The 17,753-nt window shown below is 48.1% G+C and overlaps 1 protein-coding gene across 4 annotated transcripts in view; it reads left to right on the top strand.

Moving 5' to 3' along the window:
• PIWIL1 (piwi like RNA-mediated gene silencing 1) overlaps positions 1 to 17,753 on the top strand; it is a 51,654-nt gene that overhangs the window by 21,844 nt on the left and 12,057 nt on the right. For all 4 annotated transcript variants that reach the window (XM_053279097.1, XM_053279094.1, XM_053279096.1 and 1 more), the window contains exons 9-16: positions 8,442 to 8,553; positions 9,240 to 9,366; positions 10,493 to 10,610; positions 10,757 to 10,871; positions 11,007 to 11,194; positions 11,582 to 11,654; positions 14,837 to 15,037; positions 15,889 to 15,992. In XM_053279097.1, coding sequence (XP_053135072.1) covers positions 8,442 to 8,553; positions 9,240 to 9,366; positions 10,493 to 10,610; positions 10,757 to 10,871; positions 11,007 to 11,194; positions 11,582 to 11,654; positions 14,837 to 15,037; positions 15,889 to 15,992 — 1,038 coding nt within the window. The remainder of the gene's footprint in view (positions 1 to 8,441; positions 8,554 to 9,239; positions 9,367 to 10,492; positions 10,611 to 10,756; positions 10,872 to 11,006; positions 11,195 to 11,581; positions 11,655 to 14,836; positions 15,038 to 15,888; positions 15,993 to 17,753) is intronic.

The raw sequence follows: 17,753 nt of genomic DNA, 5'->3' as shown, positions 1-17,753 counted from the left end.
ATTGGAGGGTCTCCATCCAGAATCACTTCTTTCTCGGTTGGTGCTGTCAAGGCATCTCATGAAGATGGGTTATCCCTGTCACGTGCTCCTAGGCAGGACTATGCAAATTAGTTTAGAAAGGCAGTCCTATATAGCTCTGACGGGGATAACCCCGCCCCAGTTCTTCTAGTCCTGTTGCTCCTGGCAGGCTGTGTTCCTCGGCTCGTCCAGTTCAGGCCTGTATTGCTTCTGCTTCTTACTTTTCCTCCCCCCTCTCCCTTTTCAATTAGATTTTTATGGGAGATCCCTCCAGGGGCTCAGAAAGTAGGAGGAGGGTATTGCATGTGCTACTGCCCGCTGGACGTCCGTCTGAGCGTTTCCCGGGGCACACTAGAAAACTTGGCGACCCAGCACCCCAACCCAGCCCAATCGCCACAGTTCAGTGCACAATTGTCCTCCCTGCCCCAGCCCCGGCTGACTCTGTTCTGTCCGGGCAGGCAGTGGGAGCGTTCCTGCGTTCGATCGCCCCTTCGGGAGGCGAGTCCTCAGGAAGAACGGAGGGCGGAGAGAGCTTAAATCGCAGGCGACTTTAATGTAGTTGAGCCTACGTTCGGCGCGTTAAACGAGGCCATCAGGGCGGGAAGGGTTAGGCCGATCCCCAACCCCCCCCCCCACACACACACAAGCAGAGATCCGTGCCTTGTGCTCTCTACCTAAAATGGCCGCCTCCACTAGCGATGCTCTACAGCCACTAGATGGCGCCGCACCAGAAATGGCAGGAACAGCTTCGGCTGCTCCTTCTACATCCTCAGCTAGTATTACAGCGAGAGTGCCCCGATCGGAGGGGCGGGAGGGTTCCCCCCTATCGGAATCGGTAGCTAATCTGCCAATGCCTTCCCAGATGCCCACGGAATGGCAAAATTGGTTTAAATCGACAATGAAAGAGTCCCTGGGCCTGCTGAGGGATTATAACAAGCGTAAACGCTCTAAGAGGCCCACGAAATCATCTTCCTCTTCTGATGAGGAATCATCCTCCTCTTCCTCCTCCCCCTCCCCTAGGAGGTCCAAGCGCAGAAGGAAACACACAAAGAGGCATAAAAAGCATAAAAAGACTGCTAGGGTCATTACCTCAGTACACTCATCTGAGGGATCTGGGCAAGAATCTGGGGACCCCACGGCAAATGACATCCGCCCAGTAGGAAATAAAGCTCCACATATTCCACCCCCCCTTCTGGAGGAGGAGGCAGAAGACACCATAGCTGATATCAGGGGAGCTGATATGGCCTGCGAGGGGGACCAGGGACTAGAGAGAGATGAGGGAGACTGGTCAGGGGCAGAGGAGATTGAGCAAGCACAATCTTCCCAACGCCTTTTCTCCCCGGAAGATTTTAACCCCCTCATGACCAAAGTGTTAACTACCATTGGTCTACAGGCTAAGCCCACGCCTGAACCGGGCCAAAATTCCAAGGGCGATCTGGTCTTTCCGAAGCCACAGCCTTGAGAGCTTCCCTTACCCATGCCCACCTATTTTTCAGAAGTTATCAAGTTGGAATGGGCGCCGCCGAGTGTCCCGAAAAAAGCTTCCAACTCTTCCACTAGATTCTACACGTTCCAACAAGAACCTCCCACACTCCTCCAAACGCCGACCACCGATGCTCCTATTTCACAACTAAGCAGCGGATCCCTGGTACCGAGAGATGGGGAAGGGTTCCTCAAAGAACCATCCGATAAGAAGGCGGAGTTCTCGTTCCGACGGGTTCACGACAGCGCCTCACTGGCTACATGTTCAGCCGCAGTGGCCTCCATGACGGCCAGGGCCAGTCTTCTGTGGATCAACGATCTCATCGACGAGACTCCACCGGAATCTACTCGCCTAAGACAGCAGCTGTTGAAACTACAGCGAGCACAGGCACTCATCGCCGATACTTCCCTCGACACTATACGTTACTCGGCAAGATCCTCGGCGGCTTCAGTGGTCGGTAGAAGGCATCTCTGGCTGAAGGCGTGGCAAGCAGACTCCGTATCCAAGAACAACCTATGTGCTCTGCCTTACGAGGGGTCCAAGCTCTTCGGCGATTCAGCCCTAGAGAACATACTAGTTGAATCGAAAGATAAAAAGAAAACCATGCCGTCGGCCCCCAGGAAGCCCGATAAACCAGCTTTCAGAAGAAGCTACCAACAGCCTTTTCGTTCCTTTCGCCCCGCCTTTAGAGGCAGAGACAGAGACTTCCGCGGCTCCAGATCCTCCTGGCCCCGCCAGCGATTCACCAGCAGGAACCCCAACTTCCGCAACCCTGGCAGCCAGGGGAAACCTCAGGCAAAGAATCAGTTCTGACACAGACTTCCTCAGCCTGGGGGGTCGCCTATCCTACTTCCTCCCAACATGGCTACGCGATATATCGGATGCATGGGCTCTGGAGGTCATTCGTTTCGGTTACAGGATCGAGCTGGGCTCCTCCCCTCGTCCACGATTTCTCCCTACTCCCCGCTCTCACTCCGCTTCAAAGCACGCGGAAATGTCCATGGCTATCCTACACCTGCGAGACATCGGAGCCATAGAGCTTGTGCCCAGGGGGCAGGAGGGGAGAGGAGTCTACTCCATCCTGTTTACGGTACCCAAAAAGGACGGGTCCCGCAGAGCGGTTCTAGACCTAAAATATTTGAACTCATTCGTCAGAACACGCAAGTTTCGCATGGAGTCCCTCCGCTCCATTTTAGAATCTCTGCAGCAAGGAGACTTTCTGTCATCAATAGATTTACGGGAGGCCTATCTACACATTCCCATACATCCCGACAGCAGGCCGCTACTCCGCTTCAAATACGCAGGGCTGGACTATCAATTCAAGGCCCTCCCCTTCGGCCTCGCCTCTGCACCCAGGACGTTCACCAAGATCCTCGCCCCGGTCCTCGCTCTACTTCGTATTCAGGGGGTACACATAGTGGGGTACCTCGACGATCTACTCCTGAAATCGGAGTCCTGGGATTCAGCAGTAAGGGATCTGGAAAGGACCATGACAACACTGAATCAACACGGTTTTCTAATCAACATAGAAAAGAGTCACCTCTCCCCGACGCAGAGAATTCGTCACCTCGGGGTAATAATCGACACTCTATCGTGCAAGGTCTTCCTCCCGGAAGACAGAGCCCAGGTGCTTACATCAGAAACAAGGGACGTCCTGGCGAGGCTGAAGTCGCCTCTACTGTCCTTGGCTCGACTCCTGGGACTAATGGTGTCAACGCTGGAAGCGGTCCCGTGGGCAAGGCTACACCTTCGGGTCCTCCGATGGTACCTCCTAAAATTCCAAGCGTGCATAACCACGAGGCGCAACATCCTAGTCATTCCGCCTCCGCAGGTGAAAATGTCCCTGACCTGGTGGACCAGGTCTCGGAATCTCCAAACAGGCAAGTGCTTCCTCGAACTTCCGAAACTCATTATCACAACAGACGCAAGCAACAGAGGCTGGGGGGCACACTTCCTACAACACTCAGTCCAAGGACGATGGGAGAGCCTAGAAAGATCCCATTCTATAAACTGGCTCGAGCTGAGAGCTATCCGTCTGGCCCTCTTACATTTCCAACCCCTGGTCGAGGGGAAAGATGTCTTAGTGAAAACGGACAACACCACAGCCAAGGCACACGTAAACAGACAGGGAGGAACTCGATCGCGTTCTCTGTTCCAGGAATCAGTCCTCCTCCTATCTTGGGCCGAGAAGCACCTCAATTCCATCACAGCTCACCATGTCAAGGGAGATCTGAACTCAGTAGTGGATTGGTTGAGCAGGGAGGACCTCCTCCCGGGGGAGTGGTCCCTCAACACGGAAGTGTTCGATCAGTTGGCATACAAGTGGGGGCGGCCACAAGCAGACTTGTTCGCCACTCCCCTCAACGCAAAGACAGATATTCATCACCAGGTTCCACTGTCGTGCAGCATGGGGAACGGATGCCCTGTCTTGCAGATGGCCCCAGGGTCTCCTGTACGCCTTCCCCCCGATACCACTTCTGACCAGAGTACTCCGCAGGATACGGAATCTGAGAGCAGAGGTCGTCAAGGTGGCCCCGTTCTGGCCCAGATGTCACTGGTTCACAGACCTCGTAGGCATGGCAATAGACCAGCCTTGGCATCTCCCCGCGAGACCAGACCTTCTTCTCCAGGGGCCAGTTCACCATCCCAATCCGGGCTGGTTTCAACTAGCCGCCTGGAGACTGAGCGGAGCCGATTGCGAGCGCAGGGACTTCCTCCCAAAGTGACTGAAACCATCCTGGTTTCTAGGAAAAATTCCACTAATCGAATCTACCAGTATACATGGAGGATGTTTCTGCGTTGGCTCCACAGGAAAAAACTCCCTAGTGATGAGGCGACTCCACTACATCTCCTACAATTCCTCCAGGATGGGCTTGATAAAGGACTGAAGCCCAACACCCTCAAGAGGCAAGCTGCCGCATTATTGCCAATGTTGAAGGGGAAGGCTAACTCACAGTATCATTCTCTCCTAAAAAGGTTTCTCAGGGGGGCCACCCTATTGTCTCCCCCAGTGATACATCGTTTCCCCTCATGGGATCTGAATTTGGTGCTTCAAGCATTACAAGGCCCTCCTTTCGAACCGATCCGTACCATACCACTACGCCTCCTGTTTCAGAAGTTGGCCTTCTTGGTGGCACTCACCTCTGCTAGAAGAGTTTCCGAGCTGAGAGCGCTCTCAGTCCACAAGTCGTTCTGCGTCTTCTCTGAGGACTCGGTCAGGCTGATTCCGGACCCCTTTTTCCAACCAAAGGTGATATCTCATTTCCATGCATCACAAGACATCTTTCTTCCTTCATTCTGCCCACATCCGAAGCACCTCAGAGAGAAACTGTGGCACAAGCTGGATTTACGTAGATGCTTGAGATGCTACATAAACGCACGGCCAGTTTTCGTAAGACCGAATCTATGTTTGTCTCTTACCTGCCCACCTCTATGGGAGAGGCGGTATCAGCAAGAACTAGTGCTAAATGTATTAGAGCATTCATTACCTTAGCTTATGAGACACAAAAGGTCCCTCCTCCGGCCAATATTTGGGCACACTCCACCAGGTCGGCAGCCGCCTCGGCCGCCTTCTCCACTAACGCTTCAGTACAGGAGATTTGTAAGGCAGCGGTATGGAAGAGTCCATCCACCTTTATAAAGCATTATAAACTGGACACATACGCCGCTGCCCAAGCGGCATTCGGTAGGAGAGCACTCCAGAGGGTTCTTCCCCAGGAATGAGCAGCTTTATCCCTCCCTGACTTGGGAAGTTTGCTTTGGTAAGTCCCATCTTCATGAGATGCCTTGACAGCACCAACTGAGAATGAAGCATTGGTTACTCACCGTGAAGGCTTCTTCTGATTGCTGCTGTCAAGGCATCTCAGCCCACCCTTGTGGCTCGCTGTCCTCTCTAGGGGAAGAACCCTCCTGGGACCAGGTTATACGCTCCCACACACATCTGTTCCTTGCAGGGCGTAGGGACATGTATATGTGTTTCATCTCTCTTGTATTTTTCTCTGCATAACTTTCTCGTACTACTGGTTCGCTCGGCCTAGAAGAACTGGGGCAGGGTTATCCCCGTCAGAGCTATATAGGACTGCCTTTCTAAACTAACTTGCATAGTCCTGCCTAGGAGCACGTGACAGGGATAACCCATCTTCATGAGATGCCTTGACAGCAGCAACCAGAAGAAGCCTTCACGGTGAGTAACCAATGCTTCATTCTCAGGAACTTGACAAATTTGAGGCCAAGATGGCGGTTATTGATATGTTTAGGGTGGTGGTGGTTTCCTTTCCGACTGTAGGAAGAAACTGGTGGCCAAGTGCCAAGCACTGATGCAGCAGCCCAGGGCCAACATTTTCCCCCTCAGTCAACTGCAGGAGATAATGATTTCTACCATAGGGATAGTTCCATGGGGACGGTTCCACAGATGGCAACTCCAGTGGTTCCTCTTACCATGACAGGATCAGGTCAGGTGAAGCATGAGGCAAAGGTCAAGGCTCAAGGTCACCCTGCTGGGATGTGTTCTGCTCTCCCTAAGGTGGTGGACAACATCAGCCACTCTAAGGGGCGTCATATTCCTCCTGGTCACTTGAGTCCAGGTTACACCCGGCGCCAGCCTGCAGGACTGGGGGGTTCATTGTCACCACCTTCTAGTGCAGGGGCTCTGGTCCGAGGCACAAAAAGCAATTTCCAAATTCAGGCAATAAGGTATGCTCTCTGATAATTCCTGCCAGTTCTCCAAAGCTGTCATGTTCTGGTTCAAATAGAAAATGCAACCACAAATGTCTACATCAACCGTCAGGAGGGCACGAGGTTCCAAGCCCCTGGTGAAGGAGGCAGACAGGTTACTGTCCTGGGCAGAGATAATCTGTTATCTCTGGAGGCCGATCTACTGAAGGAATCTTCAGTACTGGTCCAAGTTAAGCCAGGCAGAATGGGTTCTGAGCAACCAGTCATTCAAAAAGATCATTCAGAGGTTTGGTTGCCCAATGATCGACTTGTTCCCCACTCCAGCCAACACCAAGCTGCCTCAGTTCCTGTCGAGATACCTTTCCCAGGGGGCCAATGGGGCAGATGTGCTGACGGCACCTGACATGTTTTTCTTCCAGTGGCTGTAATTCCTCTAGACAGTGCGCAAAATCTGTTGGTGGAAGGCGGAAGTAATCCTAGTGGCTCCGCATTGGCTGCAACACCCTTGGTTCTCTGATCTGGTGGAGATTATCCCTAGAGCCGCCAATGGCTCTGGGGTTCCATCCTCTTTTTCAACAGGGACCAGTATTCCACCTGGAGCCTTATTGGCTCAGTCTATTCACTCGGAGATTGAACGGGAGTGTCTAATGGTCAGGGGCAGTCCAGAATACAGTCATGGCCTCCTGCTGTCCTTCTACTGTTAAAATCTATCAGTCAACATGGAAGACCTTTGCCAAGTGGTATAGCACGCAACACATTCTTCCTGTGTCTGCATCAATAAACCAAGTCCTGGGGGTTTTGCAGAAAGGGTTGTATGAGGGGCTTCGGCCAAATACCCTTCGGCAGCAGACTTTTGCCCTATCATCGATCATTGGAGAACAAGGAGGCTCTTCTCTTTCTGGTCACTCTCATGTTCAGAGGTTTCTAAAAGGGGCAACCACTCTTAAACCCCTGTGGTGCACAGGTTCCCCATGTGGGATCCAAACCTGGTGTTGCGGGCTTTTATCAAGCCTCCCTCTGCGCCTCTCAGGTCAGTGTCCCTTAAGCTCCCATCCTTTAAATTCTTATTTTTATCCCAATAACCTCTCCAAGGGTATCTGATCTGGGAGCGCTTTCAGTGTGAACTTCGTCTAGTCTTCCCTGATTATGTTGTCCTCTGAACTGATCCTACCTATTTACCTAAAGTTAATTCTGTTTTTCATAGGTCCCAGGAGTTAATGCTACCTTCCTTCTGTCCCAGGCCAGTTTCTCCTAAGGAGAAGGAATGGCGCACCCTGGATGTGTGTAGGGCCATAGAGGTCTACTTAAGGCACACAAAGGCCTTCAGGGTCTTGGAGTCCCTTTTTGTTTCCTTCAGGAAACAAACATACACTGTAGAAGGTATCTAAGGTTTCCTTCTCTAGGTGGATCTGTCGATATATAGAGCTCTTACCTGCCAAAAGGGGTGCCTTCTTCAGATGGTGTAATGGCTCACTCTACCAGGCCGCCACCTGGTAGTGTTTCTCTGCCTTTGTGAAACACTATAAAATACAGAACTGGGTCTTTGCTGATACCTCTTTTGGTAAGAGAGATTTGCAGGAGGTGGTTCCAACCTAGGGGCCAGACTCTTAAGACCCACTCCCTATTTCAGGGGCTCTAGTAGGTCCCATACTATTGGCAGATACAATCCTTTTCTGAGGAAGAATGAATCATTGGCACTTACCTGAAAGGTCATTCTCCTCAGAAGTATGGGTTGTATCCGCCCCGTCCAGGTTCATCTGGGTTCGTACTCCTCCTTCTGTCTGTGGGCAGTGTTCCTTTCTGGGTGGCCTGTTCTCCCTGGAGGGTGTTGTGCTAGTGATAAGGTTTATTCTGTGGGTTTTCCCCTCCCCTCGTGGTGTTGTGCTTGGTATTTTTTTCCGTTTGTAAGTTTTTCTAGTGTGTTCTGGTTACAGAGCGGCTGTGGCAGAGTGCTGGCTACATACTGGGGTTGAGGGGATTGCTTCTCCCTCCTAGTCATGAGAAAAATTCTGTGATTGGCCCTGTCTGGAGAAGGAGGTCGAGACAACCCATACAATAGTATGGATACAACCCATACTCCTGAGGAGAATGACCTTTCAGGTAAGTGCCAACGATTCATTTATCCTGGTTGTTAGCCTTGTTTAAGGAAGCGAGTGATCCCTTACCTGTGCATTGCATGATCCTTGTGCATTGCATGGAGCAAGGTGATAAGTAAGACCTTTGCACAGAGGAATTGAGTAAACAGTGCTATTCCAAACTCTGCCAGGTATAACAACAAAACTTATCGGGTTGACGATATTGATTGGGATGCGAATCCCCAAGATCACTTTAAGAAAGCGGATGGATCTGAAATCAGCTTTATGGAATACTACAAAATGGTATGAAATTGTGACTTACTGCATGCTTGAATTTTGTTGCATTTAGTTATTTTAGTTTAAGAGCATTGAGAGATTCTGAAATGTACTGGCAAGGCAATGTATTTCCCCTGCAATGTGCCAGTGGGTTTTCTTTCAGTGTGCCAGTGACCTCATGTGGACAAAAGATAAAGGATGATGGGAGGTGTAGTCAACAACATCTGGGAATCACTGTTAGAGGGAACACTGCTGCCCTCCTATCTTTCTGCAGACTGATCCACCAACTTCCATGTCTGCACGTCCTCCTGTGCACCTCCCACCTAGCTTCTTTCTAACAAAGAACTCTCCTCTTCCTGGCAACAGCTCTCTAGGTCCCACCCACCAGGTATGCTGAACCTTGGAGTTCACCAGCCTGTCAGGAACTCCTGAACCCTGGAGTTCACCAGCCTGTTGGTCAAGACGGTTCACTTCCAGTTAACTCTTTAGGGGAAGGGGAGTCTGATCACTACAGTCATACTTCTGCATTCCTGTAGCCAATGGTGATTAAATGCCTAGCTGAGTTTGTAGAACAGTTTTTATCAACCTAGGGATCAGTGTTCTGCTCATAGTTGAAAAGCTGCTTCCAACTTCATGGCCCAAAACTTTGCAAACAAGCCACGTCCGGCAAATGCTAGGTGTCTTACTCGGCACATTCTCTGCTTTTAATACAGCAATATAGCCAAGAAATCACAGACTTGAACCAACCCGTTTTGGTGAGCCAACCAAAGAGGAGGAGAGGCCCAGGAGGTGCCATAGCAGGACCAGCAAAGCTCATTCCTGAACTCTGCTACCTTACAGGTATACTGTTTCTATGTCCAACTCTTCTGCCAGTGCTCTGGATCAAGCTTGATTCTCCTTCCTTACCTGGGGATACTATTGATGATGCTGAATATTGACCTATTTTTTAGCCTACTTCCAGTAGGCTTATGAGATCGCCTGACATTCTGTGTGTTTGTCCGCGTGTGTCCCCCTCCCCCCATCAACTTTGCAACACCTGGACCAATATGAACCAAATCAGGAACAGTTCTAGGGACACATAGGGTCACCTCAATGGCATGGTTTGTGGTGTCATCTACCCCAAACCAAGCTGGCAGACGTGTGAATGTTTGAAGCGCAAATGCGCTAACTTGAGGACTGTCTGATTTAAACCAAATTAGATACAGTTGTAGTGAGTGATACGCAGGGACACCTCAACGGCATAGTCTGTAATGTTATCCACTCTGATTCAAGATGGCAGATGTATAAACTTTTGAGGCGTAAATGGGCTAATTTGTGAACCGCTTAACCAATTTGAACCAAACTTGCTACAGCTGTAGGGGCACATGGAGAAAGCTCAATGCCATAGTTTGTGGTGATGTCATCTGCCCCAAACCTAAGATGGTGGCTGTGTGAATATTTGAGGAGCATATGCACTAACTTGACTGTAGAATTGATTTGGACTAAATTTGGTACAGTTGTAGTGAGTGACACACGGGACACCTCAATGGTGTAGTTGGTAATGATGTTATCTACCCCAATCTAAGATGGCGGACGTGTGAACATTTGAGGTGCAAGAGATCTAGCTTGTGGACCTCAATTTGAACCAAATTTAGTCCAGTTGTAGAGACAGAGAAAGGAGAATAGGCTGACTAGCCCTTACTAGAAAATAGGCCGATTAGTTCTCACTAGAACAACTTGTCTATATAGTGCAGTTGGGGCACTTCACGCTGTACAAATTGCTGCATTAATTGATCCATTGCACCTTGCTCTCGGAGGTGAAAGGTAGCTTTCATACAAATTTTGCTCAATAGAGTATGTAGCAGTTGGATGCTGATGAAGTCGAGTGCGTGGTTCCTTTAGTTAAGTCCTCAGTGAAGAATGATATATAATGGTATTCCTTTGGCACTCTGCGTTCTTGATGCAAGCCACGCTTTTCATATTATAGGGCTAACTGATAAAATGCGAAGCGATTTTAATGTGATGAAGGACTTATCTGTTCATACAAGACTTCCACCAGAGCAAAGAATGCGTGAAGTTGGAAGGCTCATTGATTACATTAACAAGTATGTTACTTAAACATTTCATTTTTTTTCTGGGTGGAGGGCCCTTCCTCCTCTAATAACCCCACCAGTTGCAAAAATGACTGGTCTAAAGAATATTATTACGCTCCAGCAACATCCTTTAACTCTGCTTCTGTCTAATTGTACAGAGATGATAACGTTCAGAAAGAACTCCGTGACTGGGGCTTAAGCTTTGAATCCAACTTGCTTTCTTTCTCGGGTCGAGTTGTTCAGTCAGAAAAGATCCAACAAGGAGGGAAAGTGGTAAGTAACTTGAAATATGTCTTAAAATGTAACCAGAACGGGCTGTTTCTGTCTAGTGAGGAGAGACAGTAAGAGTTTTTGGACGCTACCTATGTTCTTGCAAAAGACTTATTTTGGACTACCTTTTATTTTCAGTTTGACTACAATCCACAACTTGCAGATTGGTCTAAAGAAACCAGGGGAGCATCTCTCATTAGCGTAAAGCCACTGGACAACTGGCTGCTGATATACACACGCCGAAATTATGATGCTGCCAATACATTAGTTCAGAATCTCTTCAAAGTCACACCAGCGATGGGCATACAGATGAACAAGGCAATAATGTGAGTGCAGTAGAAATAATATTACTTGGAAACTGGATCTCTGCCTTGCTGGAACATCTGACAGGCGGTTAACTCAAGAAAATCTGGTATATTGCACAGTAATGGTCAAAATGTGCAATAAATACTGTTCCGTTAGCACTTCAGGACATTCTACTCAGTTATCTTACGTAAATGAAACAAATTATGTCTAGCTGTGACTCGGAGATTAATAGAGAAATACACATTAGAACTAGTTCCAACATTTAGAGAACCTTCTCTCCTCCTGTAAGGAGGAAATGCTACATCTTAAAGTTTGAGGGATCCTGTAAAGAGGGATGTGTGTTTGAGCTCAAAGTGGGATGAAGAGTGATTTTGAAGACTGTTAAATATATGGACTTTTCTTGGTAGGATTGAAGTAGAGGACCGAACAGAGGCATACTTGAGAGCCCTGAAGCAGAAAGTTGTCCCGGATACACAAATGGTACGCATTTCGAAGTCATTCTTGAAAAGTCCGTTATGAAGTCTGTTATTCTCTGAACCATGCTGGGAAAACACCTGATTTAGGTAGGCTAGGTGCATGAGAGAACTCCTCAGATTGCTCTGGAAGTAGCGGAAAGTCCTTTGGAACTTTACTTGCAGAAATGAATAGCTTAGTGAACGCCTGCCAGATGAGACTGTTTTAATCCTTAGGTGACAATTATGTATTGGGTCTCTTAAAGTTTGAGTAAGATACAGTTCTTCATGTTCTCTGTCTTTTACACCAATGGGCTATGCGCCTGCACAGAGACTTCATCAGAACCTAACAAGCTCAATTTTCCTGCTTTGGGCGGGGACCGTGCCCCCAGCCGCTATATGCAGCTACGCGACTCCTCATCCTCTCAGTCTTTCGTCATCCACGCTTCATCGTGGAATCTGCAGCTCGGCAACAAGTAGGATCAGCATGTATCCCCTTGTTGTTCCTGCATTCCTTTTTATTTCTTATTTCACATTGTGTTTTGTTTGTTGCGGTTTTCCCTTCTGCAGAGCCCCGATCCCGGCTGGGATGGGGTGCAGTGGCCAGCTGGCCTTTGGCATTTATGCCGGGCACAATGAACTTCAAGAAGTGTATTCATTGTGGATCTAGGATCCCTTTCCCCAATACTCATACCGAATGTCTCTTGTGCCTGGGGGAATCCCAAATTGTCGAGACCTGTCTTCACTTCTAGAAGTTTACGAGGGCACATGGCCCTGTGGGACCTAGTTCTCTGTTTCTTGGTAGCCCAGGGAGAGGACCCAGCACATCAACTACCTGGAGTTGCTGGCCATATTCAACGCCATCAAAGGGTTCTTGCCAGTCAATCGGTGACGTTCCAAATGGGCCATACGGTGGCGAAAGCCTATGTCAGTCGTCAGGGCGGCACATCTTCAAGGAGTCTGCTGTTTCTGTCATCGATGGACCTTTGGCACTGGTGCGTAGCTCACACAGTCTCGCCCCATACAGTCTACATACAGGGTTCCCTGAATCTTCAGGCGGACGCGTTGACCCGGATGTCGACGGTTTCCCACGAGTGGACCCTGGGTCTCGGGAATATATTTGCAAAATTGGGTGTTCCAACTCTGGACCTGTTCGCTTCCAGGGACAATGCTCAGTGTACCCTCTATTGTTCCAGGAGAGGGCTTTCTGGGCAATGCCTTCATCCTGGACTGGACAGGCCCTCTGCTGTACTTGTTCCCCCTCCCTTCATTCATTTGATTTCTATACCGCCCTTCCAAAAATGGTTCAGGGCAATTTACACAGAGAAATAATAATCTGTGATTATCTACTTACACTTAAGGAGTCTGGTCTAAAACTCTTCTCCCTTACGGTGCACTTGGCTGCCATTGTGGCCCAGTCCCTGTCTTTCTGGCCTTCGTGGTTTAAAGACCCGTTGGTAAAAGATTTCCTGAAGGGTCTGTTGCATGTTTTCCCTGGCAATCCTGTTTTGGCACCGGCCTGGGATCTGTCTGTGGTTTGGGCCGGCTTGTTGCGGCCTCCTTTTGAGCTTTTGGCCTTAATTGAGCCCCGTCTCCTTACTTGGAAGGTTACCTTTCTGATGGCCATTACCTCCGCCAGGAGGGTGAATGAATGAATTGTGGGCCCTTAGGGCTGACTTACCTTATCTCCAGCTCCATAAAGACACGGTTGTGCTTAGACCCGATGTCCATTTCCTTCCTAAGGTGGTCTCTACATTCCATCGTTCTCAGTCTCTCATGCTGCCCGTATTCTTCCAGAACCCTTCTTCTGATGCTGAGTGTAGATTGCATCGCTTGGATGTTAGACGGGCGTTATCCTTCTATGTTTAGAGATCTGCTGAATGGAGGAAAATTTCCTCACTGTTTGTTCTCTACGATGGGCCCCGTAGAGGTCTCCAAGTTTCTGATCAATCCATGTCTAGGTGGATTGTGTCGACAATAGAGCTCTGTTATAAATTGGCTCATAAACAATTGCCTGTTCCAGTTAAGGCCACTCGGTCAGGTCTGTAGCGGCCTCTGTTGCCTTTGATTGGGCAGTCCCATTGGATGCTATCTGTCAGGCTGCTACTTGGGCTTGTTTATCCGCCATTACACTATTGATGCCAGGGCATGAAATGATGCTGTATTTGGCAGGAGTGTCCTGCAATCCATTTTCAGTTGATGTACTTGTTTCTTAAATAAATACTTCTAGGAGATTCACATTGCTTCTGTTTCTTCCCTCCTTCTTGGGTGCTAGCTTGTTATGCACCCATTGGTGTAAAAGACAGAGACCACGTCGAAGAACGACAGGTTGCTTACCTGTAACTTTAGTTTGTCTAGTGGTCATCTGCACTTTTACACGCTCTCCTGTCCTCCCCGCGGGGTCTCCTGAAGGTGGATTGAGGGGATGAGGAGTGGTTATTGCAGCTGGGGGCGGGATTCCCACCCAAAGCAGGAGAATTGAGCTTGTTAGGTTCCGACGAGGTCTCTGCGCAGGCGCATAGCCCATTGGTGTAAAAGTACAGAGCACCACTAGAAGAACCAAAGTTAGAGGTAAGCAACCTGTAATTTTTTTGCTGGCATCTAGGTGAAGGTGGTTGACAAAGAGGTCAATTGAAAGCTTTTCCAGAGTACTGGGTTTTTTTGATATCACTTCAAAACTCTATGCTTTTAAAATATGCCAACATATTCAAGACAATGTCACTAATAAAACAACTACTTTGAAAGCTGAAGTGCCTAAGTAGATTGCTCTTAAGTGCTGTGGTTGGCATAGAATCATAAGATTGTAGGACTGCCAAGGATGGTCTTGTCCAAGGTGGAATATTTCTGAAACACTGACCCAGACTGCCTGTGTGTTATGTGCAACAGATAGTGTGTTAAATATGTTCTTACTTAGCTGAGTTTCCCCAGCTGCTCATTTTCCTATTCTGTGTTGCTTCATGTTTCTGCACCTTAATGTGTTTATTTTATTCTGGTTATTGTGCTATGCTTCAAGCTTTAAGGCAAAACAATATAGGAATAGATAATAGGAAAAAGTAAAGTGTAGTGTTCCAGATCTATGCCTAGGTTGACGTATAATTCAAGTAAAGCCATAGCTGGCTCAAGCAAGCTAGAGAGGGAGTAAGAGATTTCTGAAACATTGTTTTTAGCAGTAGCTAGAATATATTGAAGCTTTTTTCTCTCTTCTTCAAGGTGGTCTGCCTTCTGTCTAGTAATCGCAAGGACAAGTATGATGCAATCAAGAAATACTTGTGCACAGACTGCCCCACTCCAAGCCAATGTGTGCTTGCTCGCACCTTGAGCAAGCCCCAGACTGTAATGGCCATTGCCACCAAAATTGCTTTGCAGATGAACTGTAAGATGGGTGGAGAGCTCTGGAGTGTGGAAATACCAGTGAGTAGTTATGGATGGGGTGTGTGTGTAATTTTATGTGTTCAACGTGGTAACAGCATCTAATATTGAATATGGATTAGTTTGATTCCATACTCGTTTCCTTACATTCCCATCTGAAGCTGTGGCTGCATGCTCTCGGTCCAGCTGCTGTCATGACTTGATCCCTAGGAGCCAACAGAGAAGAAAGGGGAATTGGAAAAAGTCAGAGTAGCTGGCTGTGTGTATGTGTGCACGCACCTTAAAGTATTGATGTTTAGAAATGCTGCATGCTCATTTCCCCCCAAACTGGGGAGAACCTAGGGTCTCCTGGATGTGGTAGAACAGGAGACCCTCCTTTCTTACTGACTTCCAGTGGTTCAAAGAAATGACACAAAGGTTGAGGTACTGGTGTGATGGAAGATTAAATTCAGCACACAAGAAGCCGATGTAGTCTTGAAAACACTGGAGTACATAATGGCACCTGGTAATTGCTAAGGATGTGCAAAACGTTTCTACTTGAAACGGACCATTTTGAGCTCAAAACAAACCCCCGTTTCGAGTGCCATTTTGGAGGCCTGTTTTTCTCTTGCTGATTGGTTTTCTGGCACTAGCTTGCAATCTCCTTGCTGATTGGTTGGCTTGATATACAAATCAAGTGTTTTCGTGGGCAACTGCCCCCATTGGCCGGGGTGGGGGGAACCCAAAGGAGGAAGTTGCTCTCGTTGAGCTTATTGCTCTGCTTGCTGCTAAGGGTACTGCTGTGGCAGTTGTTGCAATGCTACATAAAGGAGGCATAAAGATTAACTTGTGCCAATGGTGTTTCTGCAGAGTGAGTGGCTCACTCCCTCTCTTTCTCTAATATATCCTTCAAGCTGAAACAACTGATGATTGTGGGAATTGACTGTTACCATGACACTACAGCTGGCCGACGGTCAATTGCAGGATTTGTTGCTAGTCTAAATCAGGGAATGACACGGTAAGATAATTGGGGGCTTTTAAAAAAATATATATTTAAACCATTTGAGTTTTCTAAGAGCAAGTTTGGAAAAGGGACACTGTACAGTGTATATGTAAGGCCTTGGGTTGCTTCTTGCAGTCTTAGTTTTCTTCTCTCTCAGCAAGTTGACCTGTCCCTGAGACTTATTTTAATTTACTATTTTCTACCTTTAAAAAGTTTGTCTTCCATCTATGGAAAAGTATCATTGTCATCCAGGTCTAGGACTGGCTTACTCTTCCCACTTTGCTTCAGAGGCGGCAGGACTATTCAAATGGCATTGGGAGGCTTCTTCCAGCTGAACTTGAAATCCAAAAATCAATTAATGTCTGTTGCAGTAAATTATAACTAGTCAATATAGTATGTCCCCCCCTCCCAGCAGTGGGTGGTGGGATATACAGAAGATGGGACAGAGGGTATTTTTTACAGGATTCAGACTGCTTTGAACTATGGACTTTCAGTCTATACTGCAACAGCAAGACAGACAACCTTTGGATCTGGATAATTGTCATCCACTGGAGAGAAGGAACACCAATAGCAAGTCCACTGTTCCCTTCTTCTTCAGTGGTGGAAGTAAGGCCATGTAAGGGGGAAAAGAGACTCTACGGGGGACTAGCTCCTGCAGTACCCACCCTTGTGAAGGCAGCATTGGAAGAGGCAAGCACATCCAATCTGTACTACTTTTTCCTCTGTGCTGGAACTCATCAGTATAGGATCAGTCACTGAGTATGCTTGAGACAGGCTGGAAATAATTGAATGGTAGTTCTAAGTGGTCTCTGTCCATCACACAGATGGCTTTCATGCCTGTGTGAAGAAGCATCCGTAACCCTCACAAGTTAATTTTCTTTCTTCTTTCTGCCTTCAGCTAGGTAGCTAGGCTCCACCCCCTCCATACAACTTAGTTACATGACCCTCACCCTTCTCAGTTCTTTTTCATCCACCGGAGAAGAAACATCTCTGGATAACTCAGGTTTTCTGTCAAAAATAAAAAATAGATTTCTTTTATTTTTATTATTTCTGCCCTTTCTTATATTTCTGACTTTATCATTTTACTCATGGTTGGACTTTTCCCTCATAATTAATCCTCTATCTGAGGTAAATGCTGAGGGGAACAGACCCGCTGTATGGCCGGTGTGTTAGCCTTTAAGCGATGTTCGAAGTGCCAATCTGCCTTTTCCTTCCACAGATGGTCATAATCTCTGTTTATTTTGCTTGGGTGAATCCCATATAACAGTGTCTTGTCCCCACTGCCAAACATTCTCGAAAAATGTAAGAAGGAACAGGGCATTGCGTCTTCACTTGTATGTGTTGGAAAGAGCCCTGTCAGCAGGTCCAATGGACAACATGTCTACGCTTAGCGGGACGGAACAGAGAATGTCTTCTGTCATGGTACTCCTGCCACTGGGAGGGCCTGGGACTCCCGCGGGGACTCCCTCTGCCTCCGCTGCGCCAGTCCCCTTGACAGTGCCACATAAAGCCCTCAAAATGCAACTGGTGCCCTGTACCATTCCGATGGAAACATTGACTCCTTTGGCTCTATTGGTGAAGTCTGTCGTTCAAGTCCCTGCTTTGTGCCATAAAGATGCACAAGAAGAAGAAAAATAAAGCCCAATCTACCTCGGTACCAAGGGAGCAGTCGGGGAAATCGCTGCAGGGTCAGGCTTTGGCAATTCCAGAGGCCACGCATGTGCAGGAGGCTTTGGTCTCGATGTAGCCCTCAGATCCCACTCAGCAGCCAGCTAT

This window comes from Hemicordylus capensis, chromosome 15, assembly GCF_027244095.1.
Source record: "Hemicordylus capensis ecotype Gifberg chromosome 15, rHemCap1.1.pri, whole genome shotgun sequence".
In the NCBI taxonomy this organism is placed as follows: Eukaryota; Metazoa; Chordata; class Lepidosauria; order Squamata; family Cordylidae; genus Hemicordylus; species Hemicordylus capensis.
The sequence above is the reverse complement of the archived record's forward strand: the minus strand, read 5'-3'. Positions and strand labels throughout refer to the sequence as shown.